The following is a 16,422-nucleotide window of genomic DNA, read 5'->3' as shown; positions in this document are numbered from 1 at the left end:
TTAAACAGCAGCCCCTAACGGCTAGTTTTTAGCACTGCTTAACTTCATGCTTTCTATAGAGGCTCTACACGTAGTTAAGCTGGGATGACAGAAGGAACAAGTGAAGAAGTATGTGGAGGAGGAAGGAGGCATTATTATCTTGGCAAATAATAGACTTTCAGGGGAAGGATAAACCCTTCTCCCCTGCAGATACCTCCCTCGCCCTCACTTTAGTGCAGTGAGGTGAACACTTGGTTTATGCTTCCCTCAGTATCAATCAATCAATTTATTGTATGTAGCCAAAGGCCTTCACAATAAACAACAAAGGGATTCCTCTAAAATCGCACAACATAACCAGTAACATCTACAGCATAAAGGATGAAAATCAACAGCATAAAGTATGATGCATTAACATAACTGGACTGGAACTTCTCAGCTGCCAAAGCAAATATGGCTCCCAGATGTGTAATTTGTAGATATTTATCGGCTAAGGGTTCAACTATCACTTCCTGGGGGGGGGGATCGGCCTGTTTCCTGCAGTAACTTGTAGGACTACTCTGAAACAGAGGTGAGTAAAATGAATTCTTTTGGGTGAATTTAGCTGCTAGGGAGTGATGTTAAATCATCTGATTTAACAAGGATCCTGCAAAGCCTCTTGCCGTTTTTACCACTTATGGATAAGAATTAATCCATGCACACACAAGCACAAATGCTATAAATCCCCTAAAGTACAGAAAGAGGTTTTTAAAATTATTATTATCATTTGAGAAGGAAGCTTTTGAGAAGTTGCATGACCAATTAGATCATGCTGGTAAGGGCTTCTGTGACACTCTCTTTGAGCTGAAACCAAATAGCGGGGCGTTATTTTTTCTTTTCTCTTAGCTTGACAGGGGCGACGTACGGCAACTGTTGCTGATCTGCCCTTTATATAACTGGGAAAGGTACACATCCCTTCTGCCAAGCCATTCTTTGGAATGCAGGGTCCTTACAGAGAGTGCTTTTTCAGAGTGAAGCAAGATGGATACAATTTTACTGTATCCTGGTTATAACAGCTTGGCAGCTTCTTGTCGTTCTGTGCATGTTTGCTCTGAAAATAGCAGGCTGCCCTCCCATTAAGCCTTAAGGATAGATCTCTGACCCAACGCAGAACTGTAATCACTGAACTTATATATACCTCCTACCAATGTAAACAGTAACTCTGTACTTTAGCAGCCCTGCTGAGTTATTGCTCTTCCGCAGTTGACTAGAAGTAGAATGCAAATCGTGACTGCCCTTAATCTCACTCCTTTTAATAGCAAACTCAACTGCAGAGTGCTAACTAGGTTTGGATGACTCAGTCTCAGCCTCTCTTGTCCTCTTCCCTCCCTGTTCCCTAGCAGATTTTTTAAGGCGAAATCCAGGGAGATCCTAAAAATCTGTGTGTAAAATGTCTCTCACCATCCCTGCTCCACCCAAGGAATACTTAGCAAGTGTACTGAAGCCCTGCTCTCACTCCTGTTCTTATTTTAATACTGTAAAGTAGCTTGGATCAGCTTCAAAGCTCTGCTATTCCAGATAAATATGCTTCAAAAATGATGCAGGAAGTGATTGTATGTTGTTTCCTGTGTAGTAGCATGTACAAAAGGCCATGGTACAGACAATAAGATGGCTGTACAATTGCACGGTGTCCATCATCATGAACAAGATATTTACAAGGAAGTCCCATTCAGTTCAGTGGACTTACTTCTAAGGAAGTTTATTTAGGATTAGAGCTTTCAGTTAGTAAAGGTTCCCCAGGTCTTGCTAGTTCAAAAAATGACCAATTAAAGGGCCAGTAGTTGGGAGAAGCAGGGAGACCTTTCTTGGTTGATTGAAGGCTTCAATCCTGACAGGTTACGTGGGCAAGTGTCCCAAAGCAAGAAGCCATTACAGTGGTACCTCGCAAGACGAATGCCTCGCAAGATGGAAAACTCGCAAGAAGAAAGAGTTTTCCGTTTTTCGAGGTGCTTCGCCGGACGAATTTCCCTATGGGCTTCCTTCGCAAGACGAAAGCCCATAGGGAAATCTCCGGGGACAGTGGGGAAGCGCAGCGCGTCTTCCCCACTGTCCTTGGACCTCCTCTGAAGGCTGGCGGTGGGGCGGAGAGACCTCCTCCCCCTGCCAGGCTTCGGAAGGCTGCTCTGAAGGCTGGCGGTGGGTCGGAGAGACCTCCGCCCCCCACCAGGCTTTGGAAGGCTCTTCCGAAGGCTGGCGGTGGGTCGGAGAGCCCTTCTCCCCGCGCCAGCCTTCGGATGGCTGTTCTGAAGGCTGGCGGTGGACCGCCAGCCTTCAGAACAGGTCCGGGGACAGAGGAGAAGCGCAACGCGCCTTCCCCTCTGTTCCCGGACCTGTCCTGAAGACTTGCGGTGGAAGGAGGGTTTTCCTTCCCACCGCCAACATTCAGAATGCTGTTCTGAATGTTGGCGGTGGGGAGGAAAGCCCTTCTCCTCACCGCAAGCCCCGCAAGCTCCGGGAACAGAGGAGAAGCGCAGCGCGCCTTCCCCTCTGTCCCCGGACCTGTCCTGAAGGCTTGCGGTGGGGAGAAAAGCCCTTCTCCGCACCGCCAGCCCGGCAAGCGGTTTCCATAGGAACGCATTAATTGATTTTCAGTGCATTCCTATGGGAAACCGTGCTTCGCAAGACAAAAAACTCGCAAGAAGAAAAAACTCGCGGAACGAATTAATTTCGTCTTGCGAGGTACCACTCTACTAACCCCCCTTCTCTCTGGCAAATGTGTAGACAGCAGCCTGGGGCTGTGCTGCCACCTCTGTCCAACTGAGATGTTGTCACATACAATGAGGGAGAGGGTGAGGAGTGTGAATCAGACTTCACAAATGCACCACCAGGAATACTAGATTGGCTCCACCAGTGCACTTGCACCATGCCAACCTTGCTGCCACTGTGCTCCTCCCCATCCCAGGATAATGCAGCAACACACCAGCCAGAGGTCAGGGGAGAGGTACAGCCCCGCCATGCTATTTGCTGCTGGGAACAGAAAGCTTGTTACCTTTTTATTCAACTGCAGTATCTCAAAATACCACATGTGAGTGTTTGTCTGGACTCTGCCAAGCTATAGGTCAGAAGCTGGTGACCTTAGGGACCTCATCCAGTTCATGTTGAGAGCAGCTACAGAAGCCTCTTCCAAGCAGTAAAGGATGCTCCTTGACCTTTAGAAAATCTTTCAGGTCATTCTTTCTCACTGGTCCCTGAGCAATGGGAAGTCTTGCTTTTTTACAGAAGAGGTAGAGCAGGACTTGACAACTTTTGAATTACAGATGTAAGAAATGGGGGGTAGGACATATTGGCGGGGCCCTACTTCTGGCAGAGGAGAAGGACAAGGAGGGCAAGAGGAGTGATGGCAGCGGCAGCAGTGCTCCTCCTATCATAACCAGGCAGCCACCATTTTGTTGTCCCTACAGTGACATAACACTGCAGTGGGGGTTTTCAGGGAAGCTGGTGCAGGCTCATGCATGAGGCTCTTTTTCCTGTCTCTCTGACTGAGGTAGATAGCTTAACAATGCAGTAAGATGCAGTGCAAAGTTCAGGAGACTGTTGCAGGGCCCACATTCTACCTCTGCTCTTGCATAAAAATAGCTGCCATCTCCTTCAGAGCGGCTGTAGATTAATTTCCTAGGCAAATGCAGCAGGGAGTGATTTCCATGTGCTTTTTATATCCTCAGGTTGTCCTTTGATTTTCCTGCTTTCTTGACTGTGCTCTCTACTTTAAACCCTTCATACTAGTGAAAGCTTCTTAAGAAATAAGCCGAGTGTCAGCTTCACTAACTGGCCTTGTTAATTTCTCCAGTTTCCTGTACCTATTTGTTCTTACCAGCATCTGTCTAGGATACCCTGTGTGCCAGGTGACTTATTACAGAAATTAAAAAGTGACATTCTAGATATACCACTATGAGGCCCACAGTCTCTTTCTAGGGACAGCTCAATACATTTTGCTGCCTGAGGTGAGGGAGAGGATGGCATATCTCCTCCATTCCATGTACAGACACAAAATGCTCCGGTGCTTGAATTTTACTTCAGCCCTGGTGATGAGACACCCTCCTCCACTGAAACTGAGGGCAGCAAGGTAGCCTAGGAGGTGTGAGGCAGGTTGTGCACACCACATAGAACTGTGTTCCAACAACTTGGTGCTATTACCTGACACCTGAGGTGGCCACTTCACTCTGTCTAATTAGGTGGGACTGGCCTGCCACTTTACATAGTTGAGAACTTAAGAAGAGCCTGCTGGATCAGGCTATTTGCCCATCGAGTCCCATAGTTTAACTACACGCTGCATGAATTAAGTACAGTCGTACCTTGGTTGTTGAACGGAATCAGTTCGACTTCCAAAGTGTTTGACTTCCAAATCACGGCTTCTGATTGGTTGCATGAAGTTCCTGCAGCCAATTGGAAGCTGCGGAAGCCCCATTGGACGTTTGGCTTCCAAAGGAATGTTGAAAAACCAGAACAGTCACTTCTGGGTTTTGATTGTTCGGGAGCCAAAATGTTGAAGCTCCAGGGTGTTCGACAACTGTACTTCATTTTAGCCATCCTAAAGCTTCCTTGGATGTCCACGAGTTCTAGGTCTGATTGCATGACCTCCTTTGGCCTATTGCTGTCAGGAGACATTTGCTGGACTGGCTGTAGGTTGAGGAGCCTTCAACTTTCTTGCATGCAAATATGAATATTGTCAGGCTGTCGGATTAATTTGATTTTTTATTGGGTCCCCCCCCAATAGAACTTAATTTTAGTTAAAATGTAATGAAATCCGAATTTAAAAACAGTGAATACAGTGTAAGAGCAGTAGCTTAATTCTGATTATGTTTTGTTTGTTACAGGCAGACAACTCTGTTGGTTTACATCATGTCATTTGTGGGCATGGTGGTTTTCACGTTTACTCTGGACCTAGGCCATATCTGGGTGGTTTTTGTGACAGCAGGTGTGCTGGGGTAAGTTTGCTTCTCCTCTCACACCCAGGGTGAATTTTCTCTTCTTCGAAGGAGTTTCCCTCTGAAGGCATTTGGCGGCTGCCTCTGACATGGAGATGAAGATGCCTCTTCTTTCTCTCTCCAGTGGAGTGAAGAGTAAGAAAGTACCACAAACAATGGATACCCAGGCAAAGTGAGAACTCTGGGATATGCATAGCAGCCATCATGTCCTTTCATGTCTCTGCTGACCATGGACATCTTGCACTGCAGAGCGTGGTTGAATGAAATGCTATGGGCAACAGCTGCTGGTGGGGTGGGGTGCTGTTGTTGACTTGGCTTCCCAATGTGGAGGTTGCTGACAGTAAAGAGGCGAGGCATCTGGGAGGTTGGTGCAGTGCAGATGCTGCCGCACGGCCAATCAGACTCTTCTGCTGCTGTGTCTGCACTGCACTGGCTTCCCTGCAGCCTCACTCCCTGCCCTCTTGGTTACCAGCAGTAACTAATAGGAAGCAAGGTAAGCTATGCCATCCTGCTCTGCACCACCAGCTGCTCCTGGCCATGGGGAGGCAAATAGGCTTATGCCTTTGAGACTGAAGTGGGGCTTGGAGAAGCACCCTCACTTTAAAACTGCATGGCCCAAACTTTGCGGCTGCTGATGCTTTCCTCCCTGCCAATCTTTCCTGGCAGTTTCTTCATGACTGGGTACCTACCACTGGGCTTTGAATTTGCGGCAGAACTGACATACCCAGAATCGGAAGGGACCTCATCGGGCCTCCTTAATGTAGCTGCACAGGTGAGTGCGTGCTCTGAAAATATAGCAGGTAAACAGACTCACTTCTTCGCTTGGCTTTGCTGTTGCACAGGAATTCTGTTGATGAATCCAGCTCTTCAAGGTGGTATCGTAGAATTGTAGAGTTGGAAGGGACCCCAAACACTTTCCAATGCAGGAATCTCAACACATGGTTTCCCATCCAGTTTGAAACCATACTGGACCCTGCTTAGCTTTGCCAGTGTGCTAGGTGGAGCGGTGTGGTCAGACTATGCTGCAGTAGCTTTCTTCAGTTTCTTCTTTGTAACTCTTTTTTGATCTTGTTTCAGATATTTGGAATAATTTTCACCATTAGCCAAGCACAGATCTTTGAACATTTTGGAACTCGAGCAGGAAACCTCTTCCTCTGCAGCTTCCTGTTTGTCGGCACTGTTATAACTGGTAACTACACTGTCCAATCATTGTCAAACCTTTTTCAGTTCCTGCTTCCTACAACTCTTGTATTGCTACCCCAGCTTAAAGTACTGAGGGTTAGGGTAGGGCTGTAATGTTGAATCACTTTGATTGGTTATTTTTAACCTAGGGGTGGCAAATCTGTCAAATTTGGTTCTTCCAGTTATTTTCTCTTTCAGTCTTAAACTCAGTTCTGCACATTTCTTCAGTATTTCATTATTATTATTATTATTTTAATCCTCATGATAATTCATCAGTGTCTTAAAAAATAGAGGATGGTTTCTTAGCCAAAAGGCTGAGATGCCTTTGAGTGAAAATTTCTCCTAACAAACACATTTGTTTTTATATGCAGTTTTGACTCACATACACAATTTTGCAAGTAAAATAGCTGTGTTTCAGTTTGCATGTACGTTCAGGAAGTGAGCATTAGGTACCTTTCTCATTAAAATGCAAAGAAAATCCTCTCTCTCCAATAGCTCTATTTATGCCAACCCAGTTGTTTTGTGTCCTTCCAGGCTGCTGTTTTAATAATTGAATTAATATCCTGTTGTATTTTTATTGTGTTATTGTGCTTTTAATCTGGAAGCTGCCTTGGGGACCTGTTTGAGTGGCTAAGAAGTGGAGTAGATTTAAGAAGTGAAATAGATGTTCTAAGATTTTAAAATACCGTTTTCACTCTATAAGACGCACCAGACCACAAGACGCACCTAGTTTTTGGAGGAGGAAAACAAGAAAAAAAATATTCTGAATCTCAGAAGCCAGAAAGGGCAAGAGGGATCGCTGCGCAGTGAAAGCAGCAATCCCTCTTGCTGTTTTGGCTTCTGGGATAGCTGCGCAGCCTGCATTCGCTCCATAAGACGCACACACATTTCCCCTTACTTTTTAAGAGGAAAAAAGTGAGTCCTATAGAGCAAAAAATACGGTAATTTTTTCTCACCATGGAGAGGACAGACACTGTTCTCTACTTCAGTTGTGCTTTCTGAGTCGTAAGCCATTTTCTTCATGTTGCCCTGCCTTGAGCTCCATTGCTTTGTGAAGAGCTGCTTATGGTCAACACACAGTGACTTCATGGCTCTGTTTTCTCTTCCTCCAATGCCCCAGCTTTCATAAAAGCAGATCTCCGGAGACAGCAGGCCAACCTGCGCGATGAACAGACTGTGAGTAAATCATATATTTATGCTGGTAGCTTATGGCCAACTGTCCCCACCTGTGAGTCTCCTTTGCTATTATCATGACGAATAACTGTGCCAGCTTGAGGGAGTATTGTTGCTGCCTCAGCTGTGCCAGGTTTGGGTTGTTAACGGTTGAATGCTGTTGGATTCTCCTCCAGGAGAAAGTGTGGCATGTGCCTGGGACCAGCTGCGAGTACTGAGAGAGACATGCTGGCAATCTCTCTGTTTGAGGGCATACGTCTGGTGCACTAGCCAGACCAGTGTTAGGCTCTTTGTAACCTTAAGTAAACACAAATACAGCTGCTTAAAGAAAGGTGAAAGATCATGGGTAATATCCAGGGGTGGTGTCCTACTCGCACAATGGACTTCACTTGTGCACACTGAAACTACTCTCCTACCTGCCCACTATGTGCCCCAAAATGTGCCATGGAGGGTTCCCCAAATCCAATGAGTGTTGGCAGACCCTCCAGAGCAGATTGGGAGGGATGATGGAGGCTCCAGCAGGGAGCTGCTCTGGCTGATCTTAGATTCATTTAGGACTAGGGAACCTGTAACCTTCCAGATGTTGCTGGACTGCAACTCCCAGCATCCCTGATAATTGTTTCTGAGAACATAATAAGAGCCCTTTGGGGACTAGATGGGCTTATGCAATCCATGGGACAGTCTGCAACAAGATAGAGGGTGGGTGTGATGGTGCTCACAGTGTAAAGGTGTCACTGGGCACACTGTCAGATGGGTGGGTGATCCTGCCTTTCAGCTGAGGAATGGGCTACTGATCCTTTCCATCTCTAAGATACTGTGCCTGTAAGTTGACCCTTGGGCACAGGAACCAGATGGGCATTTCTGCTTTCCATAAGCTTTTCCTCCAAAGTTCTCCTTGCTACTTTTGTTGTCTATATTCTGACTATTTGATTTTTGTATCTGGCATATATATTTGGAAAAGTTTTGTAGCAGACGCACAGTAGTACAGGTGACTCTCAACTTACCCTGGGGTTACATTCTGGGCATAGTGAGTAAAGCCAAGAACACACATAGTCAAAATACATTGGGTTCAAAGGCGGGTGGGATTGCCAAAGTTCCCCCCCTCCTTTCTGCCCTCTTTTTATTTATTTTTTTGCCAGGTGTGTAAAACACAAGTTAAATGCACGGGAGTTGCAAGTTACCTGTACTCAATACTTCAAAACAGACATATTTAGTACAACCTGGGTCATCATTATGTTTTAAATCTTCATCAGAAGACAGTTCTTGAAAAGGCAAACAAAACTAACAAATTTCAAATAACTCCCTAATGTTTAAGCTCCCCGCACACAATACAGTGACAGTTATGTGATTCTTCTGTGTAAAGCCAAATATTGAAATATTTAGTTTATGCAGTGAGCTGTTTTTCTGACAGGGTACCTGTGCTCTAGACAGCTGCATGGCAGGCAAGAATTCAGCAACTGAACCTTTTCCTGGGATACAGGATAGGACCGACTTGCCTGTTACGCAGTTGTTAAAAGGGACAGAATCTCTACCAGGGGGGAAAAAAGGCAATTCTAACTCTGAATCAGGTCATGCTGAATTGGGTAAATGAAGGATTCTCTTCTGCAATATATAATGAAGATTCTGGTCTTGGATTCTGAATTGTGGAATTACAAAATAGGACTAAGCCAAAAGAGAGGAGTTTCCTTTAATTCACATTGTTATCCTGATTTTTGTTTTTCTTTGGGGGTGGGGAGGGTATCTCAAAATGTGTCATCGCTGTCTTACCAGGAGAAGGAGTGACTGCAACAGTAGTGGAGGGAAATTTACTTTCCAAATATTGCTGAATACAGCTCCCATCAGCCCCAGCAAGTATGTCCAATTACCAGTGCTGATGGGAATGATAGTTCAGCAACATCTGGAGGGCCAAAGGTTCCCCACCCCTGTGCTATAGCATGCGTTGCTTGGCAGCAGCCCAGGCAACAGTGATATCAATGCTCCTCTCTCTGTGGCACCTGTTCAGCCTATTGATGTGTTCCTTTGCCCAGGGTAATGTGGAAAGGTAATGTGATGTGGAAAGCATTGTTTTCACTTTGAATTCATTTATTCTTTCATTTATTCTTTCTTTCCAAAGGGAGCCCAGGGTGGCTAACAATAATAAAATGACCTACAAACAATGTAAAACACTAACACATATTTCAGAATTGGCTTTGTTTACTTTCCAGTGATGTTCTGATAGTACCAAATTTGATTAATGACACCGCATTGTAGCACCATCATGTTTGCTGCATGATCCCTGATTGCTAGGGATAACATTGTAAAAGAGGAGGAAAAACATGGTGCTGAAGGAACGACAGAGAGGTGGAGCACAGTGGTTTTCAGAAGAATCACAAGCAAAAGTGAGAAATGCACAACTGGTTTTTATTTTATTTTAAGAGGGGACACATTGTTCCACATGAATATATAACTTTCGGACCCCAAAATGCTAATGTGAACATTTGGAGCCTCCTTAGTTAAAGTGAAAGAACTTGGCAGAAGAGAAGTAAGCTAAAATAAATGAATTTATTTAACATTGAGACTACATAATTCTTCAGGGATTAGGTTAATCAGATCTCCTGCTGCCTTGGAATGAGTACAGGGCTTATAAAGCTGAACATTCTGTGGAATTTTTAGTGATCAAAAGTCTCACTCACTTTCAGTTCTGCGGAGTTTCACCAGCTTATTCCATCACGATTCCCTGCCTGCCTGCCTGTCTGTCTGTGCCTCCTGTTTTTTTTAATTCTGCCCCTCTTTGGGATTGTGACATATGGCTGTTGTTACAGAGACTCCAGGGCAGTAACTGTCAGATAATGAATTATGGACATTGTACCTTAATTCCATCATTTCCCATCCCTGATCAGTAATTCTCAGACTAAGGTAGGAGAATCATACTAACCTGCTTATACAACTCTTTCTGTGAGATGGCACTGGCACCAAACCAATGGCATGTTGCAGGGCCAAAATGTGTAGAGAAAGGGCTTGGTGTGGGGAAAAGCACACTCACTGGATCCAGCATGCTGGATTCGGCCTATGATGCAAATTTGATCACCCACCAAGCAATTGTCAAAGGGAATGTTAAGTCCTCCAGTTAGAACAGCCACTGGATTGGTGCCTTTTTGTGTAAAATAACTATTGCAATTCTCAAAGCACTTTGCTTTGCAACGTTAATTCTATGCTTTTTCCTGAAGAGACCTTCATGTTGCCGCTAAGTACGTGCTTGAATATGCTTCATCTGACTATCTATCTTTCCTTAAAGCTTACCTTCCCCTTGTTGAAAATGTATGCTCACATATTTATTGCTCACCATTCTCAAGTTTGTTGGTGAAGAGGCAATCACTGGATGCAGTAATGAATTTCTTAATGCTGGGCTGAATTCTGAAGCAGTCAAGAACGGGTTAAAACATGGTGGGAAGGGGGCTGGCTGCAGAAAAGTGCTAGATTTACAATTATTTAAAAAATCTATCCATGGCATTTGAGGGGGTTATATATATGTGCAAGCTCACTGTAGAGTAGCGAGCAATCGATATGTGAACATTGATGCATCTTTCAAGGTGCCATTCATGTGCAAAGGACATCCTGAGATGAAAACATGCTGCCCTACCACGACTTTTAGCGTTGCTGCTTGCAAAATGTAACATGTTTACATACCGGCTATCTTAAGCCATTATTGTGCCTGATCCATTACTTGCAGGATGAAATGATGTTTTGATTGTTTCAAAGACTCTGAAATCCTTCAGGTATATTGCTGACTCAATACACAGGCACCATACCTGACATTAGTAATGGTAAATCAGGACAAACAAGATGCAAGATTGGAAATGTATGAATGCGTTTCTGCTTATCGTTCCCAATCTCCCATTTGGTATCCAGCACTTGGGGCTTTTCCCAGGCCACATCACCTCGTTGGCTACACCCCTCACTGGACCTATTCTGCACCATCTCCAGTTCTTCTGCTTGGCTGGCATACCTTCAGCTGTAACAAGGTTTCTTGCTTACCTGGAGGGAGGAGTTGTATGTACAGAAACCTCTTAACATGTGTGTGGCTGGAGTGTGGCCTACTATAGGAAGATAAGAGTTGCCTTGCCAACCTCTTTCATGTGCCCCCTGGAAGGTTATCCAAGAGAGCAGAGCCGGCCCAGCAATGAGGCAGGGTGAAGCGTCTCAGGTGGTGGTGGAAGCGCAAAAGGATGGCTTTCTGTTTCACAGGCCATCTTCCACCATGTCCCGGGTTACTATCAACAATAAGTACAGCCCTCCTGTTGACCTTCTTCCTTGGGGTGCCTGGCTTCTGTGCTGTTAGCTTTGGCACGCTTACGTCCTGGACTCTTGGGGCCTTCCTGTGGAGAAACGTGGCGGAGTATACCTAGAATGGCTCTATGCCCTCTTATGAGTCTAGTCAATGGTACTCATGAAGAGCCTGAAGATGGTGTAGGAGTAAGAGCTAAGGCCTTCTTTGTGTGGCAGGCCCTCACCTAGTTATCCCAGGATGTTCTCTGGAATTCTCTCTGAGGCTTTTTATATCCTCCAGGTTTCCCCAACCTTTATTCAGGCCAAGGCCCTGCAGCTGGACTCCTTCCCTCCCATCAGGCAGATGAATGACAGGGCCTTCCCTGCTTCTTCTAGCACAGATGGAGCCTTTAGGCAATGCTTCCTCAGTACCAAATGGCTTTAAATCCCTACCAAGTAATCATTGGGACAATTGCACTATGAGCCAGGCTTTTGAGATGCATTATAAATATACCAGTGTGTTAGCATTTTGAGGCTTGGACCTGGGCATTAACACCTAGGAGCAGGTTCCTAGCTGGTGGCTATTTATCTACTGCCATTTTGTGCAGTATATTCTGGCACAGCTGACCAGTTCCACCAGCATGTGATAAAGGAATGCAAAGATCTGTAGGCCCTGACTTGTGAGGCAGATGGGGATTTTTGTTTTACTTCTGCTCAGCTAAGCATGGTCTGTTCTAATCTTTGTAACAGACTGTGCACAATTGTTTAGTATCTTTTTTTTGAGGGGGGGAGAAGAGGGCAGGTTGGGGAAGTCTGATACAGATCACCGGATTAGGGTTGTCATATAACCCCTGCCCCATTTGGGCACCCTGCCACCCCACATCTCCCTCGCTCGCCCCCTCCTTGCTGCTAACCCCTTTACTATTTATACCCCACACATCTTACTGGGCTGCCCCAGCCACTCTGGGCAGCTTCCAACATATATAAAAACATAATAAAACATTAAACATAAAAAAACCACTTCCCTATATAGGATTGCCTTCAGATGGCTCAGGGGTTGGATAACTCTATACTCTCTATACTCTGTGAACCTTATTGTACCTCAGTTCTAACAACGTTCACTGGCATGCTATTGGAAATTTGTATGACTGAGCCATAATTATTGTTTGATGAAAATAGAGAGGCAGCCTTGCATACATAACCATTCCCTCCACGAAAGGATCCCTAACCTTCAGCGAATAGCTGTTCTAGTTGTCAGTTATTTGCCTCTCCAGGCAACTGCAAATATTCACCTGTCCCGGAAGAATGTAAAGTCTTGTGGCGTTTTGAAAAACTCCACTCTTTGTGGATAGGTTTATCCCACACAGAGACACTGCTGTCTCCTATGTGGCATCAATTTCCTGAAGATTAACTATGGAAGGCAGGTTGATCACAGGTAGCAAGCACGTTTGACTTTGCTCTCTGCCAAGTCCTGATGAATGATCTACCTCCATCATTCTCTGTTCTGTGGGACCTGGGTCAACAGTACTCTTAGAGCACAACAGATTCATTCCTTTTCCCTAAAAATCTTGGAATTTCACTGTTTGGCGAAGGCAGTGGGGAGAATCTAACAGGGGTAGCCAATGTGGTGCCTTCCAAATGCTTCTTGGATTCCAACTCCTATCACTGCTAGCCAGTGACAGTGGTGGCTGGCACAACACCTGGAGGACATCACATTGCCTAACCATGCTCCTCTAACAAAGAATTACCACAATTCCAAGGATTCTTTGTGCCATGACAGTTAAATAGTTTCCATATATTTCTACCCACTTTGTATGTGCATATGCCCTTACTGTTATGAATGGATAACTTCATTAGGCACCAGCAAGCTTCCTTGTGGAGAGGTGCCAGACCCTTTTAATGTGTGGAATTGATGAGGCAGATGGCGTGCGTGGTCAGGAGACAGAAACAAGGCAAGAGTTTGTAGCTTGTAATTGGCTAAATTTCCTGCACCACTTCCTTCTCTGCAGACCCATCCATGATTTTAAAATACTTGTTACATGAATAAGAAGTATTAGCTTCTGCAGCGTGGATACAGATACGGCTCAAAGGGCATTCCTGGTGCAAATGTATCATTACAGCCTTCACAAACCTAATGCCCTCCAGGTGTTCTGGACTACAATTCCCATCAGCCCCTGCCTTCTCAGATGGGGAACATTGTACCTGGGATTGTGCTGTTTTGATTAAGGCAATGAGTAGACTTAGAAATAGCACCACAAATGGTAGTGCTGAAGGGCAATTCTGGGGATTGATACTCCCATCACTCTGGAAAGCAGAGCTCTCCCAAGCAGTATTCTCCCCTATGAAATTCACTTTTCATAGCTAAGGGTGAATTCTTTCTTCCTAACTTTGCTTTGTAACCTTTTTTGAGCAGCAGTAAGGATTAGGCACCGTTGGTAAAAGAAAATGGAATGTACTTGTCCTTCTTTGGGATCTCTCCTTTCCTCTTGAGATATTTGGACCCAAAGCAAGAGCAGCAATGCTTCTCAGGAGCATATATTCATAGAATCATGGAATTGTAGAGTTGGAAGAGACCCTGAGGATCATCTAGCAATGCAGGAATATGCAGCTGTCCCAAACAGGGATCGAACCTGCAAGCTTGGTGCTGGTAGTGGGTTCCAGCTGTCTGATGCCTTTGACCACCCCCTGACTGTGCCCCTTCTCTCTCTCTCTGACTTTCAGAAGACATTGGGAAAAGTGCCTCAAACCAGCACTGTGCCGCTGTATGAGGAATCAAAATTCTAATGGTGGGAGATTGAGGACCAGCTGGCGCCACCACCAACCTCCATTCTCGTCTTTGACATCTGTACCTCCCACTACACTTGGTGTAGCCCAGCACCTGAGGACAATCTAGGAAGCTGCTGCTGGAAAGGAATGCACAGGACTTGAGTCACCCTCACCTGAGCCAGCTCCTCTGTCCTGGTGGCGTGTCCTGGTGTCCTTTCTGCCAAGGGACCAAAGGCAGCAGTTGCTCAGCGGAAGATAGCTTGTCTTGGCCATTGCAGCCAAATCACTGAATCCAGCGTTTCTTCCATTGCATGGATTGAGAGAGACCATTTGTTAATCCTGTTATGTGTCCAGCAGACCTACTGAATGGGATATGAAATGGATCCAGAGGAAGATCCTTGCTCCTCAGGGAGAACAAGAAAGCACTTGCTCTGTGAGCAGCCCAAACTGAAGCGCAACTCATGATTTGCCACTGGGGAAAGACCTTACTAGGAAGCTTTCTCCCCTTCAAAACTTCCTGTTGGTAGACTATATTTTAGTAAATCAAGCCCCAAGAAGATTCTTTTTAAAGTAACGGACGATAGTTTTGAAATGAGAATGCTCTCTTATTACCCAAATTATGGCAATACTCCAGAAATGTTATGAGGAAAATAGTTTTTAAAGAATATTTGAAAAGGACAGCCTGTCATAGGTTGCTTCCACGCTACAGCTTTTTAGTATTATTTGAGATACTGCTTTTCCACAAACTGACTGGAAGCAGCAATAAAACAGAGGTTCCAAATAGACCTCTGTAACATTTATTCACAAGTAAGTCCTATTCAGTAAAAAGCCCCTACAATGTTAATTAAAAGTTGACTCTTCCTGGAGGAGGGGTGCATACATTTAATTACTGGTTCCCTTTTATCATTTTATTCTTCTATAATTATATAACACTGTTTTCAAAGAAAGAGAAAAAAACGATGTAAGGAAAGCAGTAACTAAAGCCCCTGAACATAAGCTAACCAAAAAGTATAACGTATCACTAATTGTCCCAGCAGTGCTGGACAAGAAGCAATTAAACTTTGAGGAAACTTTCATCAAAGGCGTAGGAAGTCTTAAAAGCCTTGATAATGTTTTGCCAGCACACACACAGGACAAGCAGTAACTGCAATTGCATTTTATTGCAAGAGGCAGGAAAAATGTCATAAAACAGGTCTGGAAAAAACACAGGACGACAACACAGGAAACACTGGAAATGCAACAATTTGGCAACAAATTACCAAATTTGTTAAGGATGGCTGTTTCAGAGAAACAGGCCATTGTTGGAAGCAATCACAGTATGCAGTGGCTAGCTTTGTGGTTTATGGAAATTATTTAAACCAGATATATTTCATGGAAATTCACCTTTGATCAGGGGAGGAAAAGTGCAGTTTAATTTATGGACAGAAGATGAACCTTGTGTATTTTGAAATGGTTATGAGTTGAACCATACAGAAATCCCCCACCAACCCCCATGCATACCACGATCATCTGAGACTGAGAAGTGCCATTTCCAAATTAGAGTGCAATTTCCCTTCATTTTGAAGGCATCAAGTTCTACCGAATACCTGTACAACTCTTACTTTCATTGTTTGTTCAGATTGTGTTGTATAGTGTCTGTTGCCAATGTATTGGGAATTTGGGCTTGGTTTATGAGCTCTTTGACTAGGATGTGTCCTGCTATTATTTGGAAAGCACTGTGTAACTATAAAAAATGTATTTTTGTGTACATTAGCTACATAGGTAAAGGTAAAGGTACCCCTGCCCGTACGGGCCAGTCTTGACAGACTCTAGGATTGTGCGCTCATCTCACTCTAGAGGCCGGGAGCCAGCGCTGTCCGCAGACACTTCTGGGTCACGTGGCCAGCGTGACGAAGCTGCTCCGGCGAACTGGCACCAGAGCAGCACATGGAACGCCGTTTACCTTCCCGCTATAAAGCGGTCCCTATTTATCTACTTGCACCCGGGGGTGCTTTCGAACTGCTAGGTTGGCAGGCGCTGGGACCGAGCAACGGGAGCGCACCCCACCGCGGGGATTCGAACCGCCGACCATGCAATCGGCAAGTCCTAGGCGCTGAGGTTTTACCCACAGCGCCAC

At 45.0% G+C, this 16,422-nt stretch overlaps 1 protein-coding gene across 3 annotated transcripts in view; it reads left to right on the top strand.

Moving 5' to 3' along the window:
- The window catches only part of FLVCR2 (FLVCR heme transporter 2), a 47,892-nt gene that overhangs the window by 31,099 nt on the left and 371 nt on the right, over window positions 1-16,422 (top strand). The window contains exons 6-11 of one of the 3 annotated variants that reach the window (XM_053379012.1): window positions 4,830-4,940; window positions 5,607-5,712; window positions 6,018-6,129; window positions 7,243-7,298; window positions 10,097-10,190; window positions 14,262-16,067. In XM_053379012.1, coding sequence (XP_053234987.1) covers window positions 4,830-4,940; window positions 5,607-5,712; window positions 6,018-6,129; window positions 7,243-7,298; window positions 10,097-10,177 — 466 coding nt within the window. In that variant the 3' untranslated portion in view covers window positions 10,178-10,190; window positions 14,262-16,067. Of the gene's footprint in view, window positions 1-4,829; window positions 4,941-5,606; window positions 5,713-6,017; window positions 6,130-7,242; window positions 7,299-10,096; window positions 11,542-14,261; window positions 16,068-16,422 lie in introns of all 3 variants that reach the window. The other 2 variants (XM_053379020.1, XM_053379029.1) reach the window with 2 other exon arrangements.

The sequence above is a fragment of the Podarcis raffonei genome, chromosome 1 (assembly GCF_027172205.1).
Source record: "Podarcis raffonei isolate rPodRaf1 chromosome 1, rPodRaf1.pri, whole genome shotgun sequence".
Classification (NCBI taxonomy): domain Eukaryota; kingdom Metazoa; phylum Chordata; class Lepidosauria; order Squamata; family Lacertidae; genus Podarcis; species Podarcis raffonei.
Note: the sequence above shows the minus strand (reverse complement) of the source record. Positions and strands in the feature narration are given on the sequence as shown.